The sequence below is a fragment of the Grampus griseus genome (assembly GCF_964374135.1).
Source record: "Grampus griseus genome assembly, chromosome: X".
NCBI lineage: Eukaryota > Metazoa > Chordata > Mammalia > Artiodactyla > Delphinidae > Grampus > Grampus griseus.
In genome coordinates, this window is record NC_138999.1 from 95993764 (window position 1) to 96010747 (window position 16984).

Sequence of the window (16984 nt, forward strand, 5' to 3'; positions counted from 1 at the left end):
AAACAGAAGCAACACTGTAAGATGAATACTCTGTTAACATGGAGACAGAAGTACTCTTATAGGTCATGTACTTATCTCAAAAACAGCTCCAGAGAAGAGATGTGATTGGCCCCCATAACACATAGCTAGTTGAGAACACAGTGACGACGAGAACTCAGGTCTTTGAATCCCAGTTTAGGGTTCTTTCCATATGCTAATGTTGGATATTGATAGACTAGTCAGTGTGGGAGACTGGAATACTGTGCCAAAGCTTTTGAGTGAAAGGACCAAGCCCCAGCTCAATCACTGCTCAGAGCCAAGAGCATCTCATCAAGAATAAAACTCCGGGCTTCCCTGGTGGCACAGTGGTTGAGAGTCCACCTGCCGATGCAGGGGACACGGGTTCATGCCCTGGTCCGGGAAGATCCCACATGCCGCGGAGTGGCTGGGCCCGTGAGCCATGGCCGCTGAGCCTGCGCGTCCAGAGCCTGTGCTCCGCAACGGCAGAGGCCACAAGAGTGAGAGGCCCACGTACCGCAAAAAAAAAAAAAAAAAAAGAATAAAACTCTAAGATGATAAATTACTGAAGAAATAACCAATCACCAGACTACACTTGGTCTTTTCTTTCCAGAAGAACAACAGTATATTCGATGTTTGGCCACTTCCATCTTTCTTTTTTTTTTTTTTGGCCGTGCCGTGTGGCTTGCAGGATCTTAATTCCCTGATCAGGGATCAAACCCAGGCCACCGCAGTGAAAGCGTCGAGTCCTAACCGCTGGACCACCAGCAAATTCCCTTAAGCCTTCTTTTAAAGCATAAAATCTACCTCAGTGTGAGACATCTTGAAGTCTATATTACATATAGCAAGGTAGTTTGCAAACTACCTCCTTTCAAAGAGCCCAGCCTGCTTCCCTTCTTTGCTCTTTTCTACTTCATGTTCAAGCCAATCGTCTCAAATCCTGTCTCCAGGAATCAAATCTGTGGAAGGTTGAGGAGGGGGATCTTTTGGTAATGCAAACATTACCTTTCCAGCCTTGGTTTTCTCAAGCGAAGGTCAATGATAAATGACCTCCCTTTTGGGGCATAATTTATGTCCACGTGGTCTTTTCGATTGAGCCAAGGTTGACTAACAGGACACAACACTAGGAGGAGAGAGGGGATGGCTCTGGGAGACCTGGAGGCCAGGGAGTATAAGTAAGACCAGATGTGGCTGAAGGGGGCAGAGGTGGGGGGCATGGAGAAATACCGGCTACACAAACAAAATAAAGTCACATCCACCTTGGGAAATGCACTCAACATTTCCAAGGTTAGATCCAACTTGTCTTCCTGTGTTTTCTGCAATTACCTTTGTGCTTCCAGCACCCAGTTATTTAGTATAGCAAGATGGAAGGGGCAAGTCTTTCCTGGAATACTTAGCAGCAGTTCAAACATCCTTCATGCTCTCATTTTCCTATTCTACCATCTTCTGGTTCAAAACATTTCTTAAAACTCCTGTTCTAGCTTCTGAGGCTATGGGTAATCTTGGAATCAGCTTAAACCTCTTTTGTTATTCTGAGACCTAAAATCCCTGGTTCAAGTAGTTAGTACTAGAAAGATATAGACAGAAACACAAAATAAATTCATCCAAATGAAGACTGGCCCAACAAAGCTAACACAAATCCTAAAGGCCATACTTATCCCTTAGGCAGGGATCTTGAGGCAACAGTGAATCTCTGCACAGAACCTGAATATGGGCAAAACTGAGAATAGAGATGCCAATAAGTATAGCATGAAAATGGATGGTGTGAGGACCAGCTGTAGCCCTGTGTAAGACGCCAAAACGCTAAACGTCTGTCATTAAAGCTCTGCATCTCTAAAAAACAGAAGCACCATGCCCTGCGCTTTACAGAAATGAATTTAAGGCTAGACCATGTATCTACTGAGCCACTACTACCAAGTGAACCAGAAATCTGGGTTCCAGTTTTTATGCGTCCATTACGTTTAAGCATAAAGGTCCATATGTGACTTGATTATAGAAATTAATAGTTGGATAATTTTGTCAACACACTTCAATCACTCCAGCTGCCAAGGAATCAAAAGAACAACTTCACCTGAGAGTGAACCAATATGCAGCATCATCCAACTCTTCATCGTGTTTTCCCCGACCTCCTAGAAATCCACTACAGCCCGTGGGAGTAGCCAGAGCGCTACTAACTACTCCTTATTCCATTAGCAATTGCTTATTGAGGTGAGGAATAAACTGGGTCCTCGTCCTCCTAGTGATGGTTAGCTTCCCTGCCTACACAGACCGCAAATATCTCTGAGGAAACTGGTCTTCTATACCGGCAAAACATAAGCCCTGAAAATATCAAAGGCTCCAAAAGCACATCCGAACAAAATAAAAACAGAAAGAGATGAGAGCCACGTCCACAGGTTTCTTGTCAGTCAGCATAAGTCAATCAGTCAAATGGTACACATGAGAACAGAAGCAACAATAAATCTGGTATAATCAACTGGGCTGTTTTAACTGATCATTATTTAAACGACGGGGGAGAAAACGACTTGATTTGGTCTGTTTGGGATCCAGTTAGAGCAAGACTGAAACCAAGGGATGGCCTTGACTTCATGATAAAAACGTTCCATAACAAAGAGCCTTGACCATACTTTGTCCTTTCTGCCTGGTGCCACATTTAGCCAAAGACAGGCATGGAATCTCATCCAAGCAAGTCCGAGCCATTGCAACACATGTGCCTTCAGCCTGCAGAGAGGAAGATCATATTCCCAAGCAGTAAGAATACCCACCAGTAATCAAAGTGACTGACAGGTGTTAACATTAGGGCTGTCATCACTAGAACTGGGAGATGGGCTGGGCTCCAAAATTTTGAATTTGGCACCGAATTTCAGTATACTCAGCACCTATTCTGTAATTAGTAGGTTTTGTCCTTGCACCCCCAAATTTTGTTATTTAATGTCCTTGCCGTAACCACACAACAATGTTTGATTTGTGGGTTACCCCATGCATACCAGTGAGGTTAGAGTAGTTAGCTCCTAATCATTCAGCATATTCTGTAAACAGCATTTCCTAGTGTGCTCCTAGAGAGTGTGTGTATGTGTGCGTGTGTGCGTGTATCTGTGTATTCCATATGTTTGTGGTTAAAAAAGACTGGGAAATCCTGGGTCTAAATTAAATGGGTTTCCTTTCTGCAGGACTTCTCAGAACATTTAATGTGCCAATGGGCAATGTGAATCTCTAAGAAAGGCATATAATTTGCAGCATTTCACAACTTTATTTGACCACAAAACCCTTTTATGAAGAGCTCCTGGGGGTGGGGAGATGGGGACAGTTCTCAGAATACACTCTGGGAAAAACTGCTTTCAAAGTCTGCTCTCAGTGACTTCCAAGTGAGTAATAGATCGGAGCTGCCGGGGTGGAATATGCACTCCTTTGGAAGCCCCCCTATGTCTTCTGATAGACCTAAGGATAGTGTCTGGGACATTGAAAACAGAGGGCTTCTCAGAACATATCAGAACAGCTACCTGGGCCATGTGAGAATCTCCTTATGTCAACAAACATTTATAGAGCATCCACCATGAATCAGGAGCTAAGCATTAAAAAACAAACAAACAAAAAGGTTAAGATTACTTTAACTTTGCATGGTGGAGACAGAGAAGTTTTCAGAAATAACATGATATTTGAGGTAGGGCTTAAAAGATGACCCCCGGGGTCAGGGTAGGCAGAGGGAGACATTTTAAAGAGAAGGAACATGGACTTCCCTGGTGGCACAGTGGTTGGGAGTCCACCTGCCGATGCAGGGGACACTGGTTCGTGCCCCGGTCCGGGAAGATCCCACATGCCGCGGAGCGGCTGGGCCCATGAGCCATGGCCGCTGAGCCTGCACGTCCGGAGCCTGTGCTCCGCAAACGGGAGAGGCCACAACAGTCAGAGGCCCGCATACCAGAAAAAAAAAAAAAAGAAAAAGAAAAGGAACAGTATGTGCAGAGCCAGTGATGCCTGCTCCCTCGAGCACTCCTCCCTGACGTGTCTGTACACACACCATATCATACTCTGGCATTTCCTAACGTGTTCCCCAAAGAAATGGGAACCAATCCTTGAAAGGAGTTGGAAAGCTTGCTGTAGGATGAAAATCCACCCATCACTGGACTGGAGCTTGTTTACCTAAGAGGCGGAGGTGTCCCTTTATTTATTATTAGGAACAATCACAGAATGCTGAGGTATGGTACATCCCACAAAATGCTGGAAATTTGTGGTAAGAATGATGAAGGTAAAGTAGGGGGAAGAGTGCTAACATTTATTAATATATATGTAAACTGTCTGACAATTTACATATTTTCTCAATGATGAATTGTATGCATATGTATTTACATTGCGTGTTTTGATTTACAGAGTGCTTTCATATCCGTGATTTCATTCGATCTTCATGAGAATCCTGTGAACATGGGTAGGGCAGGTGTGATTAGCCCCTTTGTACAGAGGAGAAGTGTGAGCCTCAGGACAGGTACGTGGTTAGCCCAACGTCACAGAGTAAGTGGCAATACCCAGATTAGAAACGAAGTCTTCTAAATCCCAGTCTTACGTCCTTGATTTGTATTTCCCCTGTACTTCTTCAAGAGGCTGAAGGTACAGGGAAGCAGAGTTATACCTAACGTTAGAAAAATCTTTCTAAAAATCACAGCTGTTCAACAGTGAAATAGGCTGTTTTATGAAACTGAAATGATTGTAGAGTATATCCTTGCCAGAGGAGGGAGATTAAATGTCATGGCTTCTAGAGTTAGGGTCACCCTCAACTCGAAGATCCACTGATCATAAAATCCCTAGACCCTACTTCTCCGAGGTGAGGTTTACGATGATTAATCCTGTTCCTGGACAGCTCCTGTTCATCATACACTTGGTCCTCAAAAAAGAGATACTCTTAGATGCTTAGGAGTTAGAACTTTTCCCATCGCAGATAAACCCATTGCTGTGGTACAACAAACACAGATCACATACAACCAGTACCTCCAGGTTTCTCTCAGATCACAAAATGGTGGCGAACAGATAGAAGCCACACATTTAACCAAATTACCACGTATATGAGTTTGCATTTTCCCAGAAACTTAAAATCTTGCAGCACACAGTATATATCAGAGATTATGGGAGGAGGCACAGTTCTGCATTTGAACACTCAGCATCCTGATATGGTGAATCTATTTTTTTTTAAGAATCTATATAGTTGTTCAAACACCAAAGGTATTTTAAGAGGTAGAAAGTATGGACTGATAATAATCCACACTTGTCTTATCTGATGAGGGACCAGGATTCTCTTTACAGTCAAAGAAACCAGCCAGTGTTCCAATTCCCTTGGAACATTTTTTGTCATATATTTACAGCTCCCTGTGCTCAAGAGAATGGTGCATCTGTCTGATGGAGACGCCCGGCTGCATTCTTTCCCAGATATTAATATAGGTGGCACTTTAGTAGCATAACCAATGACATGAAGAACCTGATTTGGAGAGAAACAGATGGTACCATCTTTCTTGGGCTAATTTTAGGATCCTGAAATAGTCCCTTTCCACACAAACCATCAGTGGAACCAGATTAAGACAGCTATGTCACATGGGAAAGGGAGACAGAAAAAAATGTGGTCTAGTGTGAGGCAAAGACAACGAACCAGAAACCTCAGTGCTTCCCTTCGTCATAGAATATGAGGGTCACTTCCACCTCTTTTCATCAGAATGGATGCTGAATACCAATGTAAGAGTATCTAAGAAGAAATGAGTGGGCAAATCTCATTTCTAGTCACATACATTGAACGATCCAGGTTGCATCATGCACTAGCTAAATTCATATTCCAAGGAGTTTGTAGGACCTAGGCTCCAACACATCTTTTCTTAGCAGATAAGGAAGCTTGTAAGTGACCATTCTACCTGGCAAGTCAGAAACAGATAGAATTTCAAAGCCTCACATTCCTGGTCCATTGCTTTGTCTGCTGCAAAGACCTTTCTCCCAAATGAGACATAATATATCAGGTAGGGATGACGAGAGGTAGAGGAAGAGTCTCCCAACCAGAAATGATGTCCGAGGTGTAAGATGGTCGGCCAAGCATTTAGAACAAATGAGAAGAGGTATAATCCGGGGAAGAAGCACCTACCTGTTTTCCATCCAGAGTGTAGAGTTTTTTGACAACCCCGGTCTCTAGTTTGATGGCTTCAGTGATATCAGTGAGGACTTGCTCAAAAGAGTGGGCTGTCTTCTTGTTCAGAAGCACACGCACAGCCTTCCGAGGCTTCACCCCACTGCGGATGATGGTCACCAGCTTGGGGCGCACAAAGTCCTTGTTCTCTCTGGCCTGGGCACTGTTGCTGCTAGCCAGGGACTGAGGGGCTTTCATATTAGCAGACGTCTTCACGTTGACAGACCAGTTGGGATTGACATTCTTGGTGTACTCCACCTTTTTGAAGAAGTTGTCTGAGGAGCAAACATAGCTTTCCCCTAAGGGAAGAAATAAGTGGTGATTAGTTTAACAGCAGGTATATGGACTATTCTAACCAAACTAATACACACTGACCTCGAAGTAGGACTTCTGGAAAAATGGTGATAAAAACAAACTTCATGTGCAATTCCTAATTAGGCCCTCTAACAACTGGGCTCATTCAAATTCAAGAGCAAGTCATCGGCAAAATATTGAAAAAATCCTGTAAAGCTAAGGGTCCCAAGGATAATAAACATACCTAAGTATAATCTAACAAGTGGGGTTCTCAAGTTTGATATGATTTCATTTGAATTGAAAAGTTTACATTAACTCCTAGGATGTGTGTTAATGTCTAGGGGCATTACTAGAGCGTTTTTAACATGTCTCTATTTCTTAAAGTTCCTGTCCTATTTCTGGACTCACAGCCCTATTTGTTATATTATGAACTGAAGAGAACTTTCAAAATCAATACATTTTTATTCCAAGTCAAAGTGACCAAAGTCACGTTGTGTATTGGGCATACAGTGCAAACTTGCCCAGAAGCCCGATTGTACTTTGTACAGCGTACATGGCAAAGCAGTAGAATGCTAAAATGTGAAATGTGCGTGTGTGGTGCATGTATGTATGTGTGTATCATTGTGTCTTTTACCCCCATACCCAGGTGGAGAAACTATCTAAATAACAACCTGTAGACACACACACACACACACACACACTATTCCTTGTGTCTGCAAGTCTAGCTCTTGCTTGAGAAATGCTCTCCCCTGTTTCCACCACCCACCCCTCATCTTTCCATCTTCCTGAATGCCACACACCAGCTTGGTGTACTCAGGGCCATCTTCACCAGTGCTCACCCTTGGCTGCCACAAGTAATGAGGTGGAGATGTGAGAATACACCATACAGCCTGATTTATGGATTGGAGGGATCTAGTGTAATTTTCACATTTACCATGGGCTAGAGGAAATGACTAGTACAGCGGAAGAAATGCAGGGGCCAGAGGCAAGAGGAGGGGATTAGACACCTGGGACTAGAAGCTGGAGAAAAGAGGAAGAGAGGCTCAGCCTCGGGGAGAGACTATTGGAAAAGGTTGAATTTTTTGAGTGAAACACATTAGCCTCAAGGTATACAGAAGTTCAGCCAGAGGTTGAGATGCAGAAAACCAGTGTGACTGAATCAGGCTTAACTCATCAGTAATAACGCTAAATCGATCAATCAATCAATCAACCCGAGCCCGTGCAAAGAAAGCATCAAACACAATTATCATCTGAGGGCTCTTCTTCCTTCGGTCTCAGCAGGAGAACCGAGCAGAGACATTCACAAACGCCGGGGCTGATGATTCACTCCCTGTGCAAATATTGATTGCTTTGCGGTAGCACCAAAGCCTTTAAGTCGTGTTAATTGATAAATTTCTCAGTTAGTGCTCAGAGAAGATTCAGTGAGATTCTGTAGGGCACCTTTGAGGACATTTATATGTGTGTGTGGAGCGGGAAGGTAAGTGGCTTGTAACGTCTGCAAAGTGGCTTCCAACACTGCTCTGAGTCCCAGATGCTGCTAGTGTTCTGTCTTGACAAGGGGACCAAGGCATGGTTTGTAGATGAGCACAGGCCCTCACTCCTGCACCTGGTGCATGCATGCACAGCCAGGATGGGGCGATCAAAGACCGCAGCCTAAAGAAACCCTCATTTCTCTGGCTGCCACTGGCTAACCCAATCCTACACAAGTGATTAGAGGATGTGGTCTTTAATTTTTGACTTAAAGGATGAAGGGACCCTTTCAATTCCCCCATATATTCACAGCCAGTATTCCCCATACCCTAGAAATGGCACTCTACCAGATGCACGGGCACCTTCCACGAGGTCACTGCCTCTGAGTCAGATGTTTTCCGTAATCTGTCATGTACTTTGAAACTCTTGTCAGACAACTGGTGGTGTGCAAATGTATGAGGCTATATATTTATGATTTCACTCATCCACAGTCTCCTCTGGAGAGTCAGCTGCGCAGCCCTATTAGGACTCTGGACTTTTTTTGCTCCCATCTCTTAAACCTCTTAAGCCTCTGAACTATGAGTATGATTAACCATCCCCCATGAAAATGAACATGATGGCAGACAGCTATAGTATCATATGGCACCCAAGAACTTTTCAGAGGGCCCAGCTCTCAGGCAAATCTATGTTGAACACTTTCCAACAGTACATTTTAGTCTCTCCACTCTCTTTCCTTTTGGCCCCAATATGAAGTAATGGAAAAAGAGCAGCTGATGTGATGTCAGTCACAATGGGGTTCCCCAATATTTCCTAGTTGTGTGCCCTTGGGCAGACTGACCTCCCTTGGCTTCAGTTATTTGTCTGCAAAGTGGGGATGATGATAACGATACCTACCTCTTAAGGTTGTTCTGAGGCTCAGAGCAGGTGATGCATGACATGCAGGGCTGAGCCCAGAGTCTGCTACACAGTAAGCACTTGACAAATGCCCGCTATCGTTATTATTAAGACCCTAATCTGAAGGAATAGAGAGAGAACAAGAAAAAGAGCTAAGAGGGAAAGGAGGAAGAAAGGGTGGAGAGAAAGGAGATGAAAAGAGGAAGAGTAGAAGCTGAAGGAAAGAAAAGCAGCAGCAGCAAGGGCAACCATCTTGGAACTGAGCTATAATCATTATATAACATGAGCACTGCCCGGGACCCAGGCTTCAAAGATCATATTTCCTGCTGGCTGAAAGGAGGCCTCCGGTTGCGTCAAAGGCCAAATGTGGTAGCTTCATGGATAACACCTAGCAAAGCCACTTGCTGCCTCTGCTGGTGCACACTGAGGGCAGAATATCTTTTAAGACTATCTTTTTTTAGAGCAGCTCTAGGTTCACAGCAAAATTGAGGGGAAGGTACAGAGATTTTCCATGTGCCCCCTGCTCCCACACATGCGTCCCCCGTTATCTGTATCCCCTACCAGAGGGCAGGATGTTTGTGGTGGTTGAGGGGGAGTCAGATAGACCTGGATTTAAATCCCAGGCAGGCATTTACAAGCTGTATGACATCAGGCAAATCATTTAATCTCTGAGTCTCAGCTTTTCTGTCTACAAATTGAAGCTATTGCGCTAGGTGACATCTAAGGCCCTTCCAGCTCTTAAGGTCTATAAGAAGGAATTTTCATCTCTTTTCCATCTCAAACAGGCTCTAGGAGATAAAGTTGTTACGGTACTTACATGTTAAAGAAAAGAAATAGGGGCCCACCCCTGAGGACTCTCCCCTCGTACTACTGGAAAGACATCAAATGTGCTGCTTCTCTCGACCAAAGCTTCCTGGTTCTGTGTTGCAGCTTTACACAGCTGGGTTCCCATCCTGCCACAGCTTCCAGCGGCCATTTCCCACTCATTAGAAGCCTAGAAGGAAAGCTGGCTTCAGAGCCAAGCAAGGTGACAATCTGCTGGAATCGACAATCTGCTTCAGGGCGAGGGGGTAAGGAAATGAAGTCATGGAAGCACAGCTGAAAGGGCAGGAAGGGAACAAGCTATGGGCTCAAGATGATCTAATGTCTACCTCCCTTCACTTTCAGGAAAGCTCCGTTTTCAAAAACATTAAACATGTTTATAGCTGCTCAGTGCAAAAGCACTTCTGCCTGGGCTTTCTCCTCTTTTCCTGGGCTTTCTCCCTCAAGAAGGAAAATATTAAATGGTGGTTTATTGTATTATCAGGTCTATTAGTGATGTATCACTCTCCCAGGTATCTTAAAATCCTCCTCTTTGGCAGTGTGCTTGCTTTAGTAGTTAGAGGATAAATTAGTGAGAAAGTGGTTTCATCTCATTGGAACAAATGGGCTATGGCAAAGAAAGTGGATCATAGCTGGTGTCACCATACAGATCTTCCAACAAGACTGTCACAGTTGTAAATATTCTGTCCCATGGTCTGCATAATAATGCTCAAAAGGACACCCCTAAGATTGATCTGGGTACTTACATACAAGGAAGTGGGGAAGGAATTAGACAGTACATGAAGGAAGAATAATTCTCCAATGGAAGACTAAACAAGACAAAACGAAAAGTCACTGGTGGATTTCATTCACTGACCCACTGGGAATATAGCTAATACATATATGGCCATATTCTGTCTGGCTTCACGAAGACTGTTCGTGTACCCAAGGAGCTGTGGGAAAGCTGACATCAATAACCTGACTTTGGTCCAAAATGGTTCCCTTAATACTTTCAGTATCTAGCAGCAGACAGTATAGACTAGAGGCATTAGACAAAGGAGTGCCACAAGGCCAGAGAGATTATTAACCAATTGCTTTCTATTTCATTTTATTTTAGGCTAAATACTTAATAATGTGGCCATTTGGAAACATAGTATGTTCTATGCTCCATCATTCCTTTAAGATCTACAAATCAAAAAACAAAAACAGGGATTCCCTGGTGGCGCAGTGGTTGAGAGTCTGCCTGCCGATGCAGGGGACACGGGTTCGTGCCCCGGTCCGGGAAGATCCCACATGCCGCGGAGCGGCTGTGCCCATGAGCCATGGCCGCTGAGCCTGCGCGTCCGGAGCCTGTGCTCCGCAACGGGAGAGGCCACAACAGTGAGAGGCCCGCGTACCGCAAAAAAAAAAAAAAAACAAAACAAAAAAAAAAACAAAGGTTTAGGTATTGCTAGGAATTCCCACCATTGTACATAGCTGAAGGGGACCGTCAAGATCACTTAATCTAGTACTTCCCAACTTTAAGTGCTCATAAGACTCACCTGGGGAAATCTGTGAAAACAGGCTCTGGAGCACTAGCCCTGAAAATTCTGAGTCAACAAATCTGGGGCGTGGCCCAGGAATTGATATTTTTCTAAAGCTCTAAAAGATTCTGAGAGGCAGCCAGGTTTGGGAGCCACTGGCTATTCCAACCCTTCACTGGCATCATCATTTTTTTTAATTGGAGTGTAACTGCTATACAATGTTGTATTAGTTTCTGCTGTACAACAAAGTGAATCAGCTATATGTATACCTATATCCCCTCCCTCTTGGACCTCCTTCCCACCCACCACCATCCCACCCATCTAGGTCGTCACAGAGCACCAAGCTGAGCTTCCTGTGCTTTATAGCATGTTCCCACTAGCTATCTATTTTACGCATGGTAGTGTATATATGTCATTCCTAATCTCCTAATTCATCCCACCCTCCCCTTCCCCACCCCCCGTGTCCACATGTCCGATCTCTACGTCTATGTCTCTATTCCTGCCCTGCAAATAGGTTCATCTGTACCATTTTTCTTATTACTATTATTTTTTTTACATCATGAACAATAATAGTACCTTGTAGCTGTAGTTTTACCTTGTCGATGTGTTTCCATATTTATCATCTAATTTTATCCTCACAATCACTCTAATAGATAAAGAAGGCAGGTATTACTAGTCTCATTTTACAGATAAGAATATTACAGTAGATATACAAAATGTGGTCTATACATACAATGAAATATTATTCCTCAAAAAAAAAAGAAATGAAGTGTTGATACATGGTATAGCATGGACAAACCTTGGAAACATTTTGTAAGTGAAAGAAGCCAGTCACAAAAGACCATATAGTGTATGATTCAATTTACATAAAATGTCCAGAATAGGCAAATCTGTAGAGACACAAGGTAGATAAGTTGTCACCTAGAGCTGGAGAGAATACGGGAAATGGGCAGTGACAGCTAATTGGCACAGGGTTTCTTTTTGGGGTGATGGAAATGGTATAAAATTAGATTATGGTGATGGTCTCACCACTTGTAAATTTTTTAAAAGTCATTGAACTGTACACTTTCATTGAACTGTACACTTAAGTTGGTGTATTTTACAGTATGCAAGTTATACCTTAATAAAGTTGGGTTTTTTTACGTTGTTTTAAAAAGAGAGAACATTAGTCACAGTGATGATAAGGACAAACTTATAGTCATGTAGCTTAACCAGCTATAAACTAGGATGACTCAAATAGTACCAGCCACCCTTTATTGAATGCTATCATGTTCCAGGCAGAATACTAAACACTTCGTATCCATTTTTTTATTTAATCCTCAAAGCGGTTATTCCCACTTTACAGATGAACAACTGAGGCTCAGGGAATCTAAATGGTTTCCCCCGAGTTCACACAAGCTAGCAGGTGGCAGAACTGGGATTTGAACCAAATCAGATTCCAAAGATTTCTTTTCCTATTATAATCTTCTGCCTCTAAGATGAGAACCCAATGCCTCTGACTCTTCACCCAGGGATCTCTCCAAACTTTTTCAATTTGAAGTCTCTTGGGAAGCAACATGTATGAATTACTATTTTAAAATCTTTCTTTTAACCTCTTCCAAAGGTGAAAAAAGTAAAGGACTTCTGTCCTCCATTCCTACAGTTGCAAAGGACAAAAAATAGGAGAGAAAAAGACCCTTTTTCTTTATCCTCTTCATATCTGTACCTTTTCCCATCTGGCTCTGTGGTAGTGGGATATGGGTCACATTTCTCAATGCTGCCCCAGAGATACCCCAGAATTTCCTTGACTGAATGGGCCATACTCAGGACTGAAAGGGCACTGAGGGCCACTGCAGTTTGTGGTTGTACGTGACTTGTGGATAAATGCAACTGAGCCTTATTTACATTCTGCATAGTCCAGAAATTCACCAGGAAGTACTACTACTGCACCCGGGAGTGGTAAATAAGAGGAGTCCAATCTAGCAGGACTCAAAAGGATCAAGAGAAAAGGAAGCTGCAGTCTTCAAAATTGTATTTATTACCTATATTGAGCTAAGATTATCACAACACACACCCCAACACACACACACACACACACACACAGAAATCCAGGGAGGAAAATCAATATCAAGGGCTAGTCCTTGAGCAAGACATGTTAAAAAATGGATTTGGGGGAGTGGGCAATCTGGGCATGACACCACTCTTATATCAGACACAAGAACATTCTAATCCTTGCTCCAAATACAATGTCACTTGATTCAGAATTCTGCCCGAGCATGTATCGTGGTCTTTAAAAGATTGCAGCTAGTGGAAACGATGAGGACATACTGGGTGATTCAGGGTGCTTTGTTTATGAAAATTCTTACAGAGAAACCCCTCCAGTTTGACTGAGATGTGGATTTTCCAGTGACAAAAGACACACACCCTATCGATTACGCTGTTGGACAGCTCCCTCAGCCTAGCTTCAAGTCCTTCAAGTTTGCCCTGACTCTCCTTTATTTTAAGATATTTGCTAGGATGGCCAATCCTTCAATGTTCAGAAGAAGCCTAGGATTAACCTCCACCTGGCCATCCAGCACCTGATCAAATAATCTAAGCCTCCTCAGCATTGTTTCTCAAGGTCAGCTTGAAGAAAAACCTCAGACTTGAATCCCGAGACCCAGATCCAGTAGCCATATGGACACTGTCTTATAAGTAACTAGCCCCAAATCACTCAACCTGACTTGAGAAACAGCAGCTACTTGCGAGAATGTGGTCTTGTACAAGGGAAGCCCTCATGCTCCTTTGTCTAGAAACACAAGAAACCTAGAAGCAGTGAAGCAGAGGCGGGGCACTCCCATCCATACCAAGTCCTTTAATGTCTTGTTTCTCCTTCCTCGCCGGCTGTTTCAGAGAGATCTGCCTGTTCTAAACTCATCTTTGCTTGGGGGAATGGAAAGAATGAGGAGGGAGGGCTGGAGCGTGGGAAGAGGTTTTGGGGGGAACATTTTCATTATCACCACTCCTGAGTGCTGTCCTTTAAAGTATTGTCAGGTTAAACCGATCACATATATTACACCCAGTAAAAGGTGGGGTAGGGAGGCATCCTCAAAATACTTGATTTGATAAAGTAAAATATTAAGACCATGTCCCAAGATCTATTTTTCTAAATGATCACAAAAGAGACTTCATGGCTGGGCAAGTTTTGGTAAGAGCTGGGATCTTCCCTATATTTGAGCTGGGTACACAGGTTGTCAGGATTCTCAGCAATCTTGTCATAAAATTCGATTGCAAAACCAAAATCTGACAAGGATTTAAACAGATTTAGGTACAGTGAGTCAGTTCCTATTCTAATAGGGATAGTCTTTATTAAAATACCAGACATACCTACAGCTTTTTTTGGTATTTCTCTCAATGACCTCAGCCTTAGGGACACACCCTGAAGTGGGCTTTTTAGAAGCAACAGCTGAGCAGTGACCACTTACCTAAAAGTATAATCCTCTGTGAATACGTCCAGGAAGTCCAGCTTTTAGGGTGCATATTTCCATGAGTTGCAATTCACAAAGAGCCTCTCAGCAGTTCAAAGGATATTAGCATATAATATTTTCTCTCTGTTAACCCAACCAATCTTCCTTGCTCATTTTATACCCCTAATGATTTTACGGTCTGCCTCAATAGTGCTATTTAGAGTTAACTATGAGCACATTCTAGAGTAAATGACACAATTCAGATTTTTCTTTGTATACCGAGTGGTAAACACAATGCATTGTCATCGCCAGCCACACTTCAACGCCAGCCGAAACTGAAGACCATGAAGGGTAACGGCTAATGATTCTGCCAATGCCTCTAGAATTAGAAGTCTAAGCAGCAACCTTGTGTTTTTACAAACACATTTCCCAATTTCTTTTAATAAAATGTACCCATAACTAACGATGCGCCACCTCCCACTAAGGGCCACCACCCACTCCTTGAATTACCTTCTTCCAGTTCATCCATGCTTCCGATTTTCCTGGATCCATCAATGGTGTAAATGTAACGCACTCCCTGAGGCAGGTTGATGTTGTCAGACAGAGATCGTGTCAGGTCAGCCAGCAAGGCGTCGAAGCTGCGAAAACGGTCAGAGGACACAGCGTACACAATCCCCTTGAAGTAGCGGTCCCCATTGCGGTAGAAACGTACCTTCTTGGCTTTCTTCTCGTTGCTCAGTGCCTGCAAGGTTCGGGTTCGGTAGAAGCTACAATGGGCGCTGTGAGTGGGGCTAGGCAGCCCATTCATCCGTGAGCCTCTCATGTTCCTGGATGTCTTATCTCTTTCATCAAAATGTCCAAAATCAAGTTCCATATTTTGGTGGAACCTCAGAGACCTGAGTGTTGGAGAAAAGGGTGGGGATGAAAAGAAGCAGAGAAAAAGGGGTGAGGAGGAAAAAAAAAAAGAAAGGAATTCAAATATTAGCCAGATCCAGATCTGCAATCTGCTGCCTGTGAAAAGAACTGGTTGAAAAAAGCCCGTGACCCATCTGCTGCTTGCCCCTGACCTGCAGGAATATTGATTTTAATAGAAAAGAAGGAGGGGCTGGAGGGGTGCTGCTGGCTGTGGGCACTGGGGTGAGAGATGGGGAGGGAGGCACTTCTGGCACTGTTCCAAACACAGGAGAGGGAGGGATTTTGAAATAGCTTAAAATCCTGGGACTTCCTGACACTGGCTCCTATCAAATTGTAACTTCAGGCTAAATACATTAAAACTGGCATCTGTTTCCTCACACATGCCCACATGACTAACGCTTGTAAATGAATCCATAGCCCGACAAAATCCCCCTTGAAGGGAACAGAAGGACCTAGCCAATGTTAGCATCTCTAGCTCAGGAAGCAATCTTTGCATCTTAGTAAAATGACTATGAAGGGGAGTGTTTTAATTTTATCCCAAACCCTCTTTCCTACTCTAATGTGTGCATCCCCTCCCCCCCCAGAATAAACTGGAATTCTCCTTTAAAGGGACGGCCTCTAGGGAATAGCTGGAGTCTTTGTGCTATTCATCAAACCCCTTCCCCACCAAGCTGGTGCAGCTATCCGAGATTCACAAGAAATAAGCTGAAAAAAAAAAGGGATTAGAAAAATCAGTTATTTAACGAGTTATTAGTTCTGCTTTACTCCTGGTATCCGCCCCCCCCTTCTTTATGTGCTCTACCCACCCCCACCAATGATGCAGCCCCACCTCTTAATGGAATCATTTAATTGTTGAAAAATTCCCAAATGAATCCTTTAACAGCATATGGGACCTTTAGAAGCAAGCACACCTTTCATTGTTCTGGGCTTCTACCCTGAATGAAGGGGCATTTTTCCTTCACAGCAGGCAATTCACCCCAAATTTATCTATTGCCCAGGTGTGTTAGCTGAGGCAAAAGATGGTCATCTGTCAGATTTGCTTTCCCCCTTTCTGCTGAAAGAAAGGAAAGAAGGAAGGAAGGAAGGAAGGAAGGAAGGAAGGAAGAAAGAAAGAAAGAGAGAGAGAAAGAAAGAAAGAAAGAGAGAAAGAAAGAGAGAGAGAAAGAAAGAGAAAGAAAGAAAGAAAGAAAAGCACAATATGAAACCAAATACAACAGAAGCCCCAAACGCTAGCAAAGGTAGTGACAGCCTAGGAACCAAACTATTAACATGCATCGCACAGATGGGGATAAAAGGACTCACAAAGCAAGCAGGGCTCAGCTGCTACACACTGCCACATTGAGATATTTGCAAGGGACCAGGAAGACAGGAGATAAAGACTGGTGCCTAGCAGGTTTGCCAGGCTCGCTCCCTCTATTCTCCCAATGTCACCATGACCTGTGCTGAGCTCAGCATTGTCTCTGTCAGACAACCTGCAGTGTAAGAGACCCCACCTCCTCAAGACAAGTAGCAAG

The 16984-nt window shown here is 43.5% G+C and overlaps 1 protein-coding gene across 3 annotated transcripts in view; it reads right to left on the reverse strand.

Moving 5' to 3' along the window:
* The window catches only part of DCX (doublecortin), a gene marked incomplete at both ends in the record, with an annotated part of 110415 nt that extends 94431 nt beyond the window's left edge, over window positions 1-15984 (reverse strand). For 2 of the 3 annotated variants that reach the window (XM_082681741.1, XM_082681740.1), the window contains 2 exons: window positions 6107-6447; window positions 15066-15429. In XM_082681741.1, the coding sequence (XP_082537867.1) occupies window positions 6107-6447; window positions 15066-15429 (705 nt within the window). Of the gene's footprint in view, window positions 1-6106; window positions 6448-15065; window positions 15452-15787 lie in introns of those variants that run through there. The other variant, XM_082681742.1, reaches the window with a different exon arrangement.
* Between the last annotated feature and the right edge of the window lie 1000 nt (window positions 15985-16984).